This window comes from Rhinopithecus roxellana, chromosome 15, assembly GCF_007565055.1.
Source record: "Rhinopithecus roxellana isolate Shanxi Qingling chromosome 15, ASM756505v1, whole genome shotgun sequence".
NCBI classification, from domain to species: domain Eukaryota; kingdom Metazoa; phylum Chordata; class Mammalia; order Primates; family Cercopithecidae; genus Rhinopithecus; species Rhinopithecus roxellana.
Window position 1 is genome coordinate 15,002,074 of NC_044563.1, and position 15,616 is coordinate 15,017,689.

Consider the following 15,616-nt stretch of genomic DNA (forward strand, 5'->3'; position numbering starts at 1 on the left):
AGGCAGCTGTCGCAGTGAGTAGGTGGAAGGCATTTGCAGGAAGCCAAGTGAGGATAGAGGAACTGAGGAATCTAAAGGCTTTGAGTATCTGGTATGGCCAACCTGGAGAACAACAGACAAAAAGCAGGGCTGATGTTCTTGAACAGGGCTTGGCAAACCTTTTCTGTAAAGGGCCAGACAGTTTATATATATATATATATATATATATATACACACATATATATATATATATATATATATATATATATATATACACACACATATATATATATATATATATATATATATATATACACACATATATATATATATATATATATATATATTTTTTTTTTTTTTTTTTTTTTTTTTTTTCTTTGAGATGGAGTCTCGCTCTGTCTCCCAGGCTGGAGTGCGGTGGCGTGATCTCGGCTCACTGCAAGCTCCACCTCCTGGGTTCCCGCCATTCTCCTGCCTCAGCCTCCCCAGTAGCTGGGACTACAGGCGCCACCACCTCGCCCAGCTAATTTTTTGTATTTTCAGTAGAGACGGGGTTTCACCGTGTTAGCCAGGATGGTCTCGATCTCCTGACCTCATGATCCGCCCACCTCGGCCTCCCAAAGTGCTGGGATTACAGGCGTGAGCCACCGCGCCCAGCCCAGACAGTTAATATTTTAGGCTCCGTGGACCATATGGTCTCTGTCACATGGTCTCTGTCATGACTATTAAACTCTGCCATTGTAATACAAAAGCAGCCATAATCAAGGCATAAATAAATGAATGGGGCTGTGTTCCAATAAAACTAGCTACAAAAATAAGTGGCAGGCCAGATTTGGCCCTCAGGCATTAATTGATTCTAGCAGAATGTTTTACTCAGTGGGTAGTGATGGTGATTGTTTTTGAGCAGTAGAAACGCTTTTTTCCTATTTAACCAAACAAAGCAGGAACTGCTCAGGTTGAAGAACAGGGTGGAGAATCCAGAGCCTCCTTGTTCATATCCCCCTGCTCTTCCTCAGAACACATTCTAATGCCATTGAAGTAGAGCACTCAGTGTCTAGGCTGGGGGCCACGTACTCATTGCCCTAATGAGTAGGTAACTCTTCATGAACAAATCTGGTCATATAACCAAGGTATGGAAGTAAGAAGAACAAGTTTGAGATCTGTTCTGTCTCCATCCATTCCTGGAACCGAGGGTCCAGGAGATCCTCCTTTGCTCCAATGTCAATGGTCTCTTTCTCCGTAGGTGCCAGGCAGCCTGCAGAGGCCAGTAAAGATACCTGGAGTATGAGTCATTGGTCAGACACCCTTCCTGTGCCCTCCGGCCAGAGGAGAGACCAGGTCCCTAGAGACCACAGCATCTATCCCCAGCTGCTGGAGATAACACTGCACTTGCGGCAAGCCATGAGGGAGCATTTTGTGCAGCTGATGAGCAGACAGGGGCTGTCACTGGAGGAAAGGAGGCACACACAAGCCATCCGTGAGAAGGAAGCCCTTCTGAGTTGCTTAATATGCCGGATGATCAACCTCCTACAGTCTGAGGCCGCAAGTGACCTGGAGCTCCAAGTGCCTCTTCCTTCTGAGGACTCTAGGGGTGATGTCAAATATGGGCAGAGGGACCAATTGTCTGGGCAGCCTGATCCAGTTCCCCAACTGAGTGACTGTGAAGCTGCCTTTGTCAGCCGTGACCTATCCAACCGTGGGATTGACATCTCTGTCTTCTATCAGTCAAGCTTCCAGGACTACAATGCCTACCAAAAAGATAAATATCATAAGGACAAGAACACCTTGGTGAGAATTTGGGGTGGGGGATGGGCAGCATCCTTACGGGCTCCAGTCACTTGGATTTACTGAGTCCTGGGCCAAGTGCTGTATGTGCTCTCATTCTTTATAGCCTTATGAAATGGGCACTCTTGTCATCTTGCAGATAAGGGAGTAATTGCAGAAATAAAGTGACAATGCCCCAGAAAGTTGGAAAACTTCCTCCACCCCCAAATCCTTCCCTTTCCCTAAATCCCAGCTCTTAATTATTAGGAGTTGGCCCCTGTGGTCACAGGGGCAAATGAACCTGCCATTACAGAACTTAGTATAGTGATGAATGGAGTCAGCAACTGGGGCACAGACATTAATCATCTTCCCAAGAGTATGAAAGGGATGCCCACTTCAGGTGGTCTGGGAAGATGTCTTAAAGGCTGAATCTGCCAGCCATGTGGTGATGGTCATGGCCAAGACCCTACAGGCAGGAGGAACAGCACAGGTAAAACCTTCAAGATGCGAAGGGCTAGGAGTGATTGGGAAAGGAGGTCCAGTGGCCAGAGTAGGGACCACTGGTGCTGTGGCAGGAGGTGTGAACAGAGGTGGATGGGAGATGTTAAGATGTTACCCTAAGGGGCCGGGCATGGTGGCTCACGCCTGTAATCCCAGCACTTTGGGAGGCCAAGGTTGGTGGATTGCTCAAGTCCAGGAATTCGAGATGAGCCTGGGCAACATGGTGAAACCTCATCTCTACAAAAATTACAAAAACTAGCTAGGCGTGGTGGCGCACACCTATAGTCCCAACTATCTGGGAAGCTGAGGTGGGAGGATCACTTGACCCCAGTGGGTGGAGGTTGCAGTGAGCTGAGATCATGCCACTGCACTCCAGCCTGGGTTGACAGAGTGGACAGAGTGGGACCCTAGCTCAAAAAAAAAAAAAAAAAAGCATGTTACCCTAAGGGCACTGGGGAACTAATGAAAGGCTTCCAGCAAAGGGGGTCCTTAGCAGCTCTCCAACCAGAGGGTGGAGGGCAACATTAGCTATACCTTCCCCTTCTGTTCTTTCTGTTCTCCCATAATAACTTAGAAGGCCCTAATGTGTAAGGAGAAGTAGCAGAGGTAGGTGCCAGGTGGGGCCTTGGGGATTAAGGGTCCAGGGTCAGGAGTCAGGTAGGTAGAGTTCTACCTATCACCCAAGGTCACATGGCTAGTAGGTTATTCAACTTTTCTAAACTTCACTCTTTAAATTGGAGTATATAGAACCTTCTTCTCAGGAATTGAGACAACTCATGTGGAACACTTGGTCTAGTGTCTGGCACATAATAAGAACTCAATGACTGGTCGATAGGACATAACTTATTTATGTGGCTCTAAGGGGGAAATTTGCAAGCTATACTATTTTGGGTTCACAGAAAGCTTTCCTAACGTGTAAAGTTGTCAAATTTGGATTGAATTGCCTCGTGGGCAGTGAGATCTCCATTTGAGCTAATCTGAGATGAATATTTCTTAGCGTGTTTCAAGGGATCTATACAGGGTGGAGCAAGAGGACTGACCTGATCTTGGATTCCTTCCATCTCCAGGGCTTCATTAACCTTGGCACCAGTGAGAACAAGCTCTGCATGGATCTGATGACTGAAAGAGTAAGGATGTTCTGGGCTGTGTTGGGACCCGCCCCTTCAAAGCTTAGTCCCCCTAGCATGCTCCTCAGCTGTGGTAGATACAGGGGTGAGACATAGGAGCTTGGAAGAAGAGTGAAGAAATAGCTTCTAGAATAGCACATTTAACCTCCTGGCCTTGCTGACTGTCCAGAAGTATTCTCTGATTAGGTATATGGTGGGAAGGTTGCTATGGGAACCTCCGGGTCAAATACTTCCCAGTGAGGTATCTACTTGTGTAATTTATGACAAGATGGTAGCCTCCATTCATTAAGGAGCACTCAGTGTGTATACCCATACCCTTTCTAGGAGGTCACGTATGTGGAGGGCAAACACTCTTGTATGAACTAGGAGTAGGATGAGGCCTCTTGGACTTCCCTGGCCTACCTGTTTTCATGTTCTATTTGTCAACAGTTGCAAGAAAGGGACATGAACTGCATTGAGGACGCCTTGCTGCAGTACCCTGATTGGAGAGGGCAGCCGTTGTAAGTGACTTTCAGATTTAGGGTCTCTTGGTCCCACAGGCAGCTGTCCTTATCCAGAAGGAGGATTCAAGGCACCAAATTCCTGGTTGGTTACCTCCCTGTCTCTTTGGGTAATAACGTCTAGAAAATGCCTAGAGCAAAACTTCATCAGGAGGCAGCCTGGTATAGTAGGAAGGGTTATTCCTGGTGTAGTAGGAATAATTCAAAAGGCCCGAGTTCTTGTGCCAACTCTCATTTATTGTCTGTGTGACTTGGGGAGTTGATGGTCTCAGTCAGTAGCCCTGTGATACGAGGTTGGACGGGGTAGCAAAGGTCCCTATTAGGTTGGACAATGGCCATCCAGACCATGAGTGAGGAAAGGGGCTCAGGAACCACAAGGTCTCTCTGGGTCTGTTTACAGCCTGCGGGAAGAAGTGGCCCGGTTCCTGACCTACTACTGCAGGGCACCTACCCGACTTGATCCAGAAAACGTGAGTCAGTTTCCCAGCCTTGCTGCCACCCTGGTGGAGGGCTATATTCTTGGAGGATGCTCTGCCCTTTCTAGGGGGTACAAGGAGAACCAGTGGAGACTCTCAGGGGCCAGGGCAGTGTGAAGGCCAATGTGTCCCAGCTGAGGAGGTTCCCTGTGCCTGTTCCACCCAGGAGGATGGAGAAAGCGTGACTACCCCTTCTCACATAGGTATTTTGACTTCTGCTTCTCATGTGTTGTCTTCAGGTGGTTGTTCTAAATGGCTGCTGCTCTGTCTTCTCTGCCCTGGCCATGGTTCTATGTGATCCAGGCGGTAAGTCAGTGGGCTCTGCTTTCCCTCTCAGTGAAATACTAGCAATGTGGGTAGGAACACACAGGCACTGGACTTTGAAGAAGAAGAGCGTCCTGACTCAAGGCCTTTTCCCCACAGTGGTGGGCCTTCTCCCACACTGACTAGGTTATCGTCCTATTTCTGTGGGAGCAAGGGGTTTGGATTCTCCATTTAATGGAAGAGAGACATGATGGACCTCAAGGAGGTATGCCCCAGGAATGACGATGGGGGCCTACCTACTATGTTCATGGCTGGGCTTTTGGGCTCAGCTGCAATACAGAGAGCCATGGCAACAGGCTCAGACAGTATAGATTTCTTATCTCTTCAGAAAAAGGTTAATTAGTCCTGGACCAAACAAGGTTGAGTGGACTGTTCTCAACCTCCCCCGTAACAATGCTTAAGCAAGAGGCTCCAATGTCAAAGAGCTCCGGATGCATCAAAAGAAATGGCTAAGATAGTCCCTTTCATGCAAAGGAGCTTCTCTTAACTCATCAGTAAGGCCAAATGGATGGGAAGAAAAGAAAGTGAGATCCCCAGGTCCAAACAACTGGAGCCCTCCTTGCGCATGGACCTTGACCTCTGATATTTGGCCTGGATCAGTTGAGACTTTCCTAATAACCATTGCTCCATCTGCTAGTGAGCCTTGCTTAACTTGTGCCCTGGATTCTGAGTTATTCGGTGATATTCTTCCCTCTTCTTTAGTGTACCTGGAAAGAAGAAACTAGAGTTTTGTTTCCCCCAGTGGTGTCTATAATAATGGATAACTTTCATAGCACCTGAACCTAAGAACATTAATCCCCAGGTAGAAAGGATCGTGAAACTGACTTTTTTTTTTTTTTTTTTTTTTTTGGTTGCCAGCTTTGCTAGTTTGGGGAGCCTGGCAACAGGCTCTTATTGGGAGACTTTGAAATGATGGCTCTGTCTCTCTGTTTCCAGAGGCCTTCCTGGTCCCTGCTCCCTTCTATGGTGGCTTTGCCTTTAGCTCCCGCCTGTATGCAAAGGTTGAGTTGATTCCTGTCTACCTGGAGAGTGAGGTCTGAATGGGGCCCCTTCCCTGCTCCATACACCTAGACAATGGACTGTTCTGGGGACACTTAAAGGGGTAGAAGGGCTTGCTTTCTACCCATCTAAGTGGTTGGGTAGGGGTGGAGAAGGCACGGGGACTGGCACTCTGGTATGAAGGCAGAGGATTATCTGCGGCTTATGGGAAAGAGGAATCAAGGCTTAGACTTTAAGAGACACTTCTCACATAATGTTTCTCTTCCAGGTCACTGTTACAAACACTCAACCTTTCCAGCTCACTGTAGGCAAGTTAGAGGAAGCCCTGCTTGAAGCTAGGCTTGAGGTAAGGAGGGAACCATATTTTTAGGATGGCCACTGCTGGTCCTGAAAGGGGTTTGAGTATTGAAACTCTGGTACTGCTTGTTCACCAAGACCTGGTGGGCTGTCCTTAGTTGGAAGAGACAGTGAATGATCCAGGGGTGTGTCCCTCTAGATCCCTGAGTCCTATGGGGATGTTATAGCAGCCCCAGACTTCCTTCCTGTTCCCCCTCTTTGGGCAGTAGAGTAGTTGCTGCTTCAAGACCCTACCTAGGCCTTTTAGGGTGCCTGACCTGTAAAAGATCCTTGGCTGAATTTAGGGTAGATGCAAAGGACTTGTATTCACTCAGTTATATTTGGGTTTTTCTTAGGGGAAAAAGGTCCGAGGCCTTGTGCTAATCAACCCTCAGAATCCTGTGGGTGACATCTACTCCCCAGACTCGCTAATGAAATACCTGGAATTTGCCAAGAGGTATGAGTTCCACCCCTTGAGACTAGGTAATGTTCCTTGAAAGGATTCCCGTCACTTATAGTCAAGTAGTCAAGAGCCAGATCTGGTGGCACATGCCTGTAATCCCAGCACTTTGGGATGCCGAGGCAGTGGATCACTTGAGGTCAGGAGTTCGAGAACAGCCTGGCCAACAGGGTGAAACCTTGTCTCCACTAAAAATACAAAATTAGCCAGGCGTGGTGGCGGGCACCTACAATCCCAGCTACTTGGGAGGCTGAGACATGAGAATTGCTTGAGCCGGGGAGGAGGAGGTTGCAGTGAGCCGAGATCGTGCTCCAGCCTAGGCAACAGAGTGAGACTTTGTCTCAAAAAGTAATTTACCTTAAATATTCTTACTATACATCATACTTTGCAGAATTATATAAAACTGAAATTAAAATGAAGGAAAACGCTATCACATACTTACCACTTCAAACTTTTTGCCATTTCCTTTCTAGCCTCAGCCTATGTATTGACATTTACATAACAGTCAAAATATAGTTTTGTTTTCTGAGAAATATGTCACTTAAAAATATATAATTTGTTACTTTTCTACTTAAGCTTAAGTACTTTCTCCCACCATCCATTTCGGAAGCCACTTGGGCTGGAGTGCCGAGGAAGACACTCTCAGACCTTGTGGGATGAAGACGTGTTCCTACAGAGCTTTACGTTCCTTTCTAAGAACAAGTTAACCTTAGTTTTCTCTGGAGTCCTGAAATAGTCCTATTATTTAAGGCAGATAACCTTCCATTTTCCATAAGAAACAGACTTAGTCAAACTTCATGACTAACCCAGACCAATGAATGGTGCAGCGAGGGGTCAGGAGGAAAAATGCTAGAGGGGGTAGGCAAGAATTGGATAGAATGGGTTCACCTCCCAGCTATAGCACCTGCTAATTGACTTTACAGCTAAGAGCCTTAGTTTCTTTTTTTCCTTTTGGTTTTTCTTTTTTTTGAGACAGAGTCATGCTCTGTCACCCAGGCTGGAGTGCTGTGGCAGGATCTCAGCTCACTGCAACCTCCACCTCCCGGATTCAAGCAATTCTCCTGCCTCAGCCTCCTGAGTCACTACAATTGCAGGCATGCACCAACACACCCAGCTAATTTTTGTATTTTTAGTAGAGACAGGGTTTCACCATGTTGTCCAGGCTGGTCTTGAACTCCTGACCTCATGATCCACCCGCCTCGGCCTCCCAAAGTGCTAGGACTACAGGCATGAGCCATGGTGCCCAGCCCGCCTTAGTTTCTTTATCTGAAATGGAGATGACAGTAGTGACGATTGTTGGGAGAATGAATGAGGCACATAAGCAGTTAGGAGCTCCTGACTCTACCAGTTAAAAATTATCTGGGCTACCCAACCTCTTCCCATAGTCTCTGCTTGATGGTTGAATGGTTAGCTAAGGTTAGACAAGACGTTCTCAACGTGTCTTTTGGTTCCTATTCCTTCTCATTACCCCCAAGCTAGGTCCAAGGGTCCCTTCTGGTGCATCACCCCATCTACCTTACTATGCCCCTTGGAGGGTCAGATGGGCTGCTGGGGCAGTAGGAGTGCATGATCTGTGTCCAGAGAACACTATAAAAGACATGACAAGATTACAAAGATGCTTGTAAAAAGCATGCAAAGAAAAAAGGTTAGAGATAAGCTAGACCTTATTCTTCTTCTTTCATCTAATCTACAGGTATAACTTACATGTGATCATAGATGAGATTTACATGCTGTCTGTGTTTGATGAATCCATCACATTCCACAGTGTTCTGAGCATGAAAAGGTGAGTTGGTCTCAGCTGGAGTTGGGAATGAGAACCACAAGGTTCTTGTTTTGCAGGGTGAGTTTATGTGACATGAACTTAACTCAGTTCCTAGCACATAGCCAGTTAACTGCTCACAGGGGCTGTGAATGCAATCAAAGCATCATCTTTCCTCCTAAATGTCTTCTAGTCTATACGCCATTTTGTATACAATAATTTGAGGTCAAGGTAGAAAGTCTACCGTCAAAGGTCAAAATAAAGCCTCATAAAATGCCAGGGTAGGAGCTTCTTGATAAGTAGAGCACAGGGAAAGAAAAAGGAGGCAGAACCTTCTGAAGGTAGTATCTGGCCCTAGAGAAGGGATTCCAGCATTCAAAGCAAGGGAAGGAAAAGCCTGGCAGAAGGAACAGCTTCACCAAAGATGGAGCAGTAAGAAATATTCAGGCATGTTCTAGAAATGATGGTGACCCACATCTGAAGAGCCAACTGCCAGGAAGGTAGCTTTGGCCAAGCTGTAGGAGAGCCACATGTCAGGCTGAAGGCCCTAGACTTCATTCAGTGGGCACTTGGGTTCTGTTCCCTCTAGGTCTTCAGGGATACCTTGTGTTGACTTCCTGGCTTAACTGGGACAACTGTTTCTTGAACGTTGGGCCCTATAGGCCCTGCTGTCTAGGAGCAAGTCCACTTTTTTTTGACCTCAAGTCCACTTTCCCCTCATATACCCCAAATCTTCATCAACTATTTCTCTATAACCTTAGTTATTTTTTCCATTTCTTCTTCAGTTTGCCTGATCGCAATAGGACCCATGTGATCTGGGGTACCAGTAAGGTGAGCCATTGCTTTCTCTCCTTGGCTAGGGAAGGAGGAGGAACCAGGAATAGAAGGCAGACAAAACACTTGTTCCTGTTCCTACTTTTCTTCCTCTAGGATTTTGGCATCTCTGGCTTCCGCTTTGGTGCTCTGTATACCCACAACAAGGAGGTGGTCTCTGCTGTGAGTGCCTTTGGCTACCTCCACAGTATTTCTGGCATTGTACAGCACAAGCTGTGTCAACTGCTCCACAACACAGGTACTGAGCTCTAGCACAGGCCAGCATGTTGGCTGGATGTCATGGCCATGGGGAAGTCTTGGATTTGCTTGGGTCTCTGATGTGCCCTTAATATACTGAGACCCTATTTGCTGTCTCAGATTTAACTGTGGTAAGACGTGAAGTTTGAAGGAGGGCAAGATAGGGCAGATAACACAGCAGGGTGTAGACAGAAGAGGGAGGTGCTGTTTTTAAACACAGGACGAGGCCAGGTGTGGTGGCTCACGTGGGTAATCGCAGCACTTTGGGAGGCCGAGGTGGGCAGATCACTTGAGGTCGGGAGTTTGAGACTAGCCTGGCCAAAAAGGTGAAACCCGGTCTCTACTAAAAATGCAAAATTAGCCAGGCGCGGTGGCACACGCCTGTAATCCCAGCTACTTTGGGGGCTGAGGCAGGAGAATCTCTTGAATGCAGGAGGCAGAATGCAGGTCGCAGTGAGCTGAGATGGCGCCATTGCACTCCAGTCTCGGTAGAAAAAGTGAAACTCTGTCTCAGAAAACAAAAACAAAAACAAAAAACCACAGGATGAGCTTAATTTCTGGATGTCTGGTAGCTTGTGTTCTGCCTAGAGGTGGGATGGCTAATCCTACTCTAAGTTGTAAAGGTAGGAACTTCAGAAATTAATCTTTATGTGAATATAGATTTTCCGTCCCCAAAACTGTTTGCTTTAGACAAAGATTATAAAACCAGAAACAAAACAAACACCCTGACTCTTCTAATACAACATAATCTCATCTTCCAAGGTGGCCAAAGGAGAGCTGCCATTTGGGCAAGTTGGTGTGGCTGGGCCTGTGGCACCTGGATTCATCGTCCCCTCACTTGGATCTCAAGTGAATGCTGGCCTCAGAAGGGACTTTCCCCTTTAAAGCCATGGCCCAAGCTTAGAGACTCACTTTGTTTACTTCCCTGTAATAGAACAGATATGAAGCTGGAAGTTTTAATTCATAGCTGGGATATAATGAAACAAACGAATATCATTATATTTGCTGGTTTAGAAAACAATTTGCTTTCAGGTCTGGGACGCGAGAGAGGTAGACAGGAGAAATCAAACTGAATGCTTCCATAGATATCAAGACCTTTGATACTTGGCAGAAACCAGATCCCAGCCCCTTGAACGCTGGTCCTCAATCTTGGATGGACATGGGAGTTTCCCAAGGAGCTTAAATATTGACATGTGTGTTCCGTCTTCAAAGATCCTGATATAGCCTGAGTTATATCAGATATATAGCCTGAGCATCAAGGCTTCTAATAGTTCCCCAAGTGGTTCTGTTCTATGAATGCTGAGGGCAACTGGCCAAGAGCATCCCCGGGCACACATGTATTCCTCCAACTCCATTGTATGAGGCTCAAATTCGGGTGGTAGGAGCTGTGAGTCCCTGCTGCTTGCCCAGTTAACAACAGCAGCATCAACCCCTATTAGGGGATTGACTCCTTGCCTCAGGGCTGTGAACTCAGAGAACTTTCCTACTAGACCTTTGAGAAGCCCAATGTCTCTACCAGAGCCTTAGATAAGAGGTGGGTGTATTGGGTGTGGACACCATCAGCTCAAATATGCTAGAGTTAGTCTTAGAAATAGCTTGCGGGGTACAGTGGTTAAGACCTAAAATCCCAGCACTTTGGGAGGCCAAGGCAGATGGATCACTCGAGGCCAGGAGTTTGAGACCAGCCTGGCCAACATGGTGAAACCCCGTCTCTACTAAAAATACAAAAATTAGCTGGGTATGGTGGCATACACCTGTAGTCCCAGTTACTTGGGAGGCTGAGACATGAGAATCGCTTGAGCCAAGGAGGTGGAGATTGCAGTGTGCCAAGGTTGTGCCATCGCACTCTAGCCTGGGTGACAGAGGGAGACTCTGGGTTTTGTTTTGTTTTTTTTTTTTAAACAAACAAAACAAAAACAACAAACTTGCATGAAGCCCAGGAAGGGAGCATTTGGGAAGGAACTCTCGGTAGATTTCTGTAGTAATATCTGTGACAAAGTTTTTCCTCTACCCATCCAGAATGGATTGACAAAGTGTACCTACCCACCAATTGCTACCGGCTCCGGGAAGCTCACAAGTACATCACTGCCAAGCTGAAGGCATTGGAGATCCCCTTTCACAACAGCAGCTCTGGCCTCTATGTCTGGATCAACTTGAAAAAGGTGTGTTCTGGGAATGAGGACAGGTGTTCTTGGGCAGACCTGCCAGCTGGGTCTTGGGCTCAGCTCTGTTCCTCTGCCCTCCCTAGTACCTGGATCCCTGTACATTTGAAGAAGAACGGCTCCTCTATTGCCGCTTCCTGGACAACAAGCTGTTGTTATCCCGTGGCAAAGCCTACATGTGTAAGGAGCCAGGCTGGTTCTGCCTCATCTTTGCAGATGAGCTCCCCCGGCTAAAACTGGGTGAGTGGAGCTCACCTCCCTATCCTTTAAAGATGCCCCATCAATTTAATATCTCAATCTTCTCCCTGTCCTTAAACATCCTATAGATCTAGCCCTTTATTCCCTGTTTCCATGTCTATCTTTAGTTAAGTGCTTTTGCAAACAAGAACTGATATGTACCACAAGCACCTATCCATTCATTACCCATTTGGGGTATCTGTTCTGTGACTGCCATTGAGTGAGGCATTGGGCCAACAAGCTAAAAAGTACTATTCTGAGGCCGGGCACAGTGTCTTATGCCTGTAATCCCAGCACTTTGGGAGGCCGAGCCAGGCAAATCATGAGGTCAGGAGTTTGAGACCAGCCTGGCCAGCATGGTGAAACCCCGTCTCTACTAAAAATACAAAAAATTAGCCAGGCATGGTGGTGTGCGCCTGTAGTCCTAGCTACTCAGGGGTGTGCTGAGGCAGGAGAATTGCTTGAACCTGGGAGGTAGAGGTTGCAGTAAGCTGAGATCGCGCCACTGCACTCCAGCCTGGGAGACAGAGTGAGACTCCATTTCAAAAACACACACACAAACAAACAAAAACAAAAAAAGTAGTACTCTTCCCTTGTGAGGCTGGCAGCCTAGTAAGTGAGATGGATAGGCAGGTGACCATGGAAGTCCCTGTATGCCATACTAGAGAGTTTAGATTCTCCTCTGAGGTTATAGAGAATAGGACATTCATGTGAACAGTTATTTATTGCATTCCACTACATGCCAGATACTGTTCTACCTGCTGGGAATATAGCAGTGAATCGTTCATTTTCATGAAGGGTTTTGTTGCAGAATTCTTTTGAGCTAGCATAGAAGATAGGCTGAGTGCAGAGACACTACAGGCAAATGGAAATCCTGATTAGGCCAAGGCCATAAGCCCCAGAGTACAGGCTTTGATATGAGATATTGAGATGTCTCGCAGGCTGACATAACAATGATACTCAAAAAGAAATCAGGGATGTAACATGTAGACTTGGAAACCCATCCCAAAGATGGGAGGGCTGAAGTTCAGGATCCCTGGATGAGAGGCTTTTATGGTTGACCATGACCTGGATCTGTCTGGGACCCACCTGCAAACCCACTAAATCACTATTTCTCTCTGTCCCCATTTGGACCCTCTAGCCATGCATCGGTTCTGTGATGTGCTGCAGGAGCAGAAGGAGGCTTTGATAGTGAAGCAGTTGGAGGATGCAATGAGGGAGTAGGCCGTCTGCCTCCCAACCAGCAGTTCCAGCCCATCACTTGCTCAGGGACCCACTAATGACAGCCTCTGGTCCAGAAGGCCAGGGTGTCTTTTTGTCAGTGTTGTGATGGAGAAAATGGTGGGCTCCCCCAGGAAGATCTCATCTGACCCAGTCATCACCCTCCTTAAGCTGAGTGTCTGCTGTCTTTGGAAGCTTTCCATCTTTTTAGTCTTTGCTATCCATTATATATGCAAAATGTTTTTATTGGGGTTGGGGTGGAAAGACCTAGAGACACCTAGAGAAATAAAGGAAGTTCTCTGGGCCCCTATTTAGATGGTTTATTTTTATATTCAGTACCTAATAAATTCTATACTCTTAAATTCTAGGCCCATCTTATTTTCTTGCTTATATTCTTCATAATCATCTTTGGAAGCCAAATGATTTTCTGTCCTCTTTAATTTTTAAATTCTAAGGCAGGTTCTATGTAAAGAATACTGTCTAGAGCAGGCAAGAAAAAGAAAGAAGTCATCCTTAATTGATGGACCATTTTGCAGGTGTTGGACGCAATGTTCTATAAGATTCTTATGAAATCACATCCACTTCCACATGACCTGCTAAGAGGCAGGTGGGAGTATAATTGCAGGTATTCCTGCTTCCAAATACTAGAGTTTGCTCTACTTTTACCTTCCCAAAAGGCTTTTAAAGTCTCCTGTTGGGTACGGTGGCTCAAGCCTGTAATCCCAGCACTTTGGGAGGCTGAGGCCAGAGAATGGCTTGAGGCCAGGTGTTCGAGACCAGCCTGGGCAACTGAGACCCTGTCTCTACAAAAAATAAAATTAGCTGGGTGTGGTGATGTGTGCCTCTAGTCCAAGCTATTCAGGAGGCTGAGCTGGGGGGCTCACTTAAGTCCAGGAGGTCAAGCCTGCAGTGGACCATGATCGTGCCATTGTACTCCAGCCTGGTGATAGAGTAAGACCCTGTCTCAAAAAAAAAAAAAAAAAAAAAAAAATCTGATAAACTTGGTGTCTTAGTCCCTTTATGATATGAAAATATCACAAAGTGGATGGCTTAGAAACAAATCTTTCTCACAGTTCTGAAGGCTGGAAAGGCCAAGTTCAAGGCCCTGGCAGATTTGGCATCTGGTGAGGGTCCCATCTTCCCAGTATCACCTCATGTGGCAGAGGGGTGAGAGGTCTCCCTCCACCTTCATGACCTAATCACCTTTCAAAGGGCTCACCTTCTAATACCATCACCTTGGGGGTTAGGATTTCACAGATGAATGTTGGGGGACACATTCAGTCCCTAGCATCTGGGGTTGTCCATTTCCATTTCTAGTGTTGTCAGCTGTTCAAATCACACCACCCATCAGTTTCTCTGCAAAGTCCTTGCACATCAGAGCACTGATGCTGCGAAGTGGGCAGAGAAGGGACTACTACCATTTTATGGATGAAGAAAGAGCTCACAGTACCAACTGGTGACTTTAGTCACTTGGGTTTGCGGCCGTACTTGCTCCGAATCCAAATTTGTTTACCTCCATTGTCAGTTTGCTTGTGTTGTTGTTGTTGTTGGGACAGAGTCTCACTCTGTCGCCCAGGTTGGAGTGCAGTGGCGCAACCTCAGCTCACTGCAACCTCTGCCACTGGTTCAGCGATTCTCCTGCCTCTGCCTCCTGAGCAGCTGGGACTACAGGCATGCGCCATCTCGCCCAGCTAATTTTTATATCTTTAGTACAGACAGGGTTTTACCATGTTGGCTGGGCTGGTCTCAAACTCCTGACCTCAAGTGATCCGCCTGCCTTGGCCTCCCAAAGTGCTGGGATTACAAGCTGAGCCACCGCTCCTGACTGATATTGTTCTTTTTTAAAAAACTCTAGTATAATATTGAATAAAAGTGGTTGAGAGGACAGCTTGCCTTGTTCTCAGTCTTAGCAGCATCGAGTGCAGTCTTCTGCTCTTGAGTATGTTACTGTATTTTCATTCTGCCCCTCATCCAACAAAGTTTCCTTCTATTACTAGTTTGCTGGGAGTTTTGCCATGTATGAGGGTTCAATGTTGTTAGATGTTTTTGATCTGCATCTATAGAGATATGATTTTTCTCTTATCAATGTAGTAAATTACATTGATTTCTTAATGTTGAAGCAACTTCACATTGCTGCAATAAACCCTGTTTGATCATGATGCATTGTCCTTTTATATATCACTGACTTTGGTTTGCTATTTTAAGAATTTTACATTCAAGAGAGACATCATTCTATATATATATATTTTTTTTTTTATAATGAATTGTTCGTTTCAATATCATGATTAATACTGGTTTCATAGATGTTAGCGAAACCGTGCCTTCCTTAATTTTCTAGAAGTTTGTGTCCAAAAACTTCTTCAATCTTTAAATGTTTGGTTGAATTCAGCTTTAAAACCATAAGGGCCTGGAGTTTTTTTTTGTTTTGTTTTTTTTGTGGGATGGCTTTACTTATAAATTCAATTTCTGTGACAGTTCAAGTTTTCTATTTCTTATATCGGATTTGGTTATTTGTGCCTTTCAATAAAGTTTGTCTGTTTCATCTAATTATTGACATAAAATTGGTTATAAATATTCTGTTATCCTTTTTAATATATATATAGGACCTTTAGTTTTATCTGCTTTTCCTTTCCTGATAATGAAATTGATACATGCAGGAGGGAGATAACGGGGAGGATCTCTGGAGAAATCTCCAACCCA

The 15,616-nt window shown here is 45.9% G+C and overlaps 1 protein-coding gene across 2 annotated transcripts; it reads left to right on the forward strand.

Moving 5' to 3' along the window:
- The first annotated feature begins 1,207 nt into the window (after positions 1 to 1,207).
- ACCSL (1-aminocyclopropane-1-carboxylate synthase homolog (inactive) like) lies at positions 1,208 to 12,976 on the forward strand. 2 transcript variants are annotated; one of them, XM_030918740.1, is made up of 14 exons: positions 1,208 to 1,767; positions 3,265 to 3,371; positions 3,801 to 3,871; positions 4,272 to 4,341; positions 4,587 to 4,653; positions 5,608 to 5,705; positions 5,939 to 6,016; positions 6,363 to 6,463; positions 8,160 to 8,249; positions 9,011 to 9,056; positions 9,156 to 9,297; positions 11,316 to 11,458; positions 11,545 to 11,698; positions 12,837 to 12,976. In XM_030918740.1, the coding sequence occupies exons 2-14, from the start codon at positions 3,351 to 3,353 to the stop codon at positions 12,917 to 12,919; spliced, it is 1,164 nt and encodes a 387-aa protein (XP_030774600.1). In that variant the 5' UTR covers positions 1,208 to 1,767; positions 3,265 to 3,350; the 3' UTR covers positions 12,920 to 12,976. The 2 variants fall into 2 exon arrangements, with proteins under 2 accessions (XP_030774600.1, XP_010376355.2); XM_010378053.2 differs by having other exon boundaries at positions 1,214 to 1,767; positions 3,312 to 3,371.
- The last annotated feature ends 2,640 nt before the right edge of the window (positions 12,977 to 15,616 follow it).

Coding starts and splice junctions, on each gene's coding strand:
- ACCSL (XM_010378053.2), top strand. CDS start 1,264: ATGAGTCATTGGTCAGACACCCTTCCTGTGCCCTCCGGCCAGAGGAGA. Junction 4,342..4,586: donor CCCGACTTGATCCAGAAAAC/GTGAGTCAGTTT, acceptor TGTTGTCTTCAG/GTGGTTGTTCTAAATGGCTG. Junction 9,298..11,315: donor TCAACTGCTCCACAACACAG/GTACTGAGCTCT, acceptor CTACCCATCCAG/AATGGATTGACAAAGTGTAC.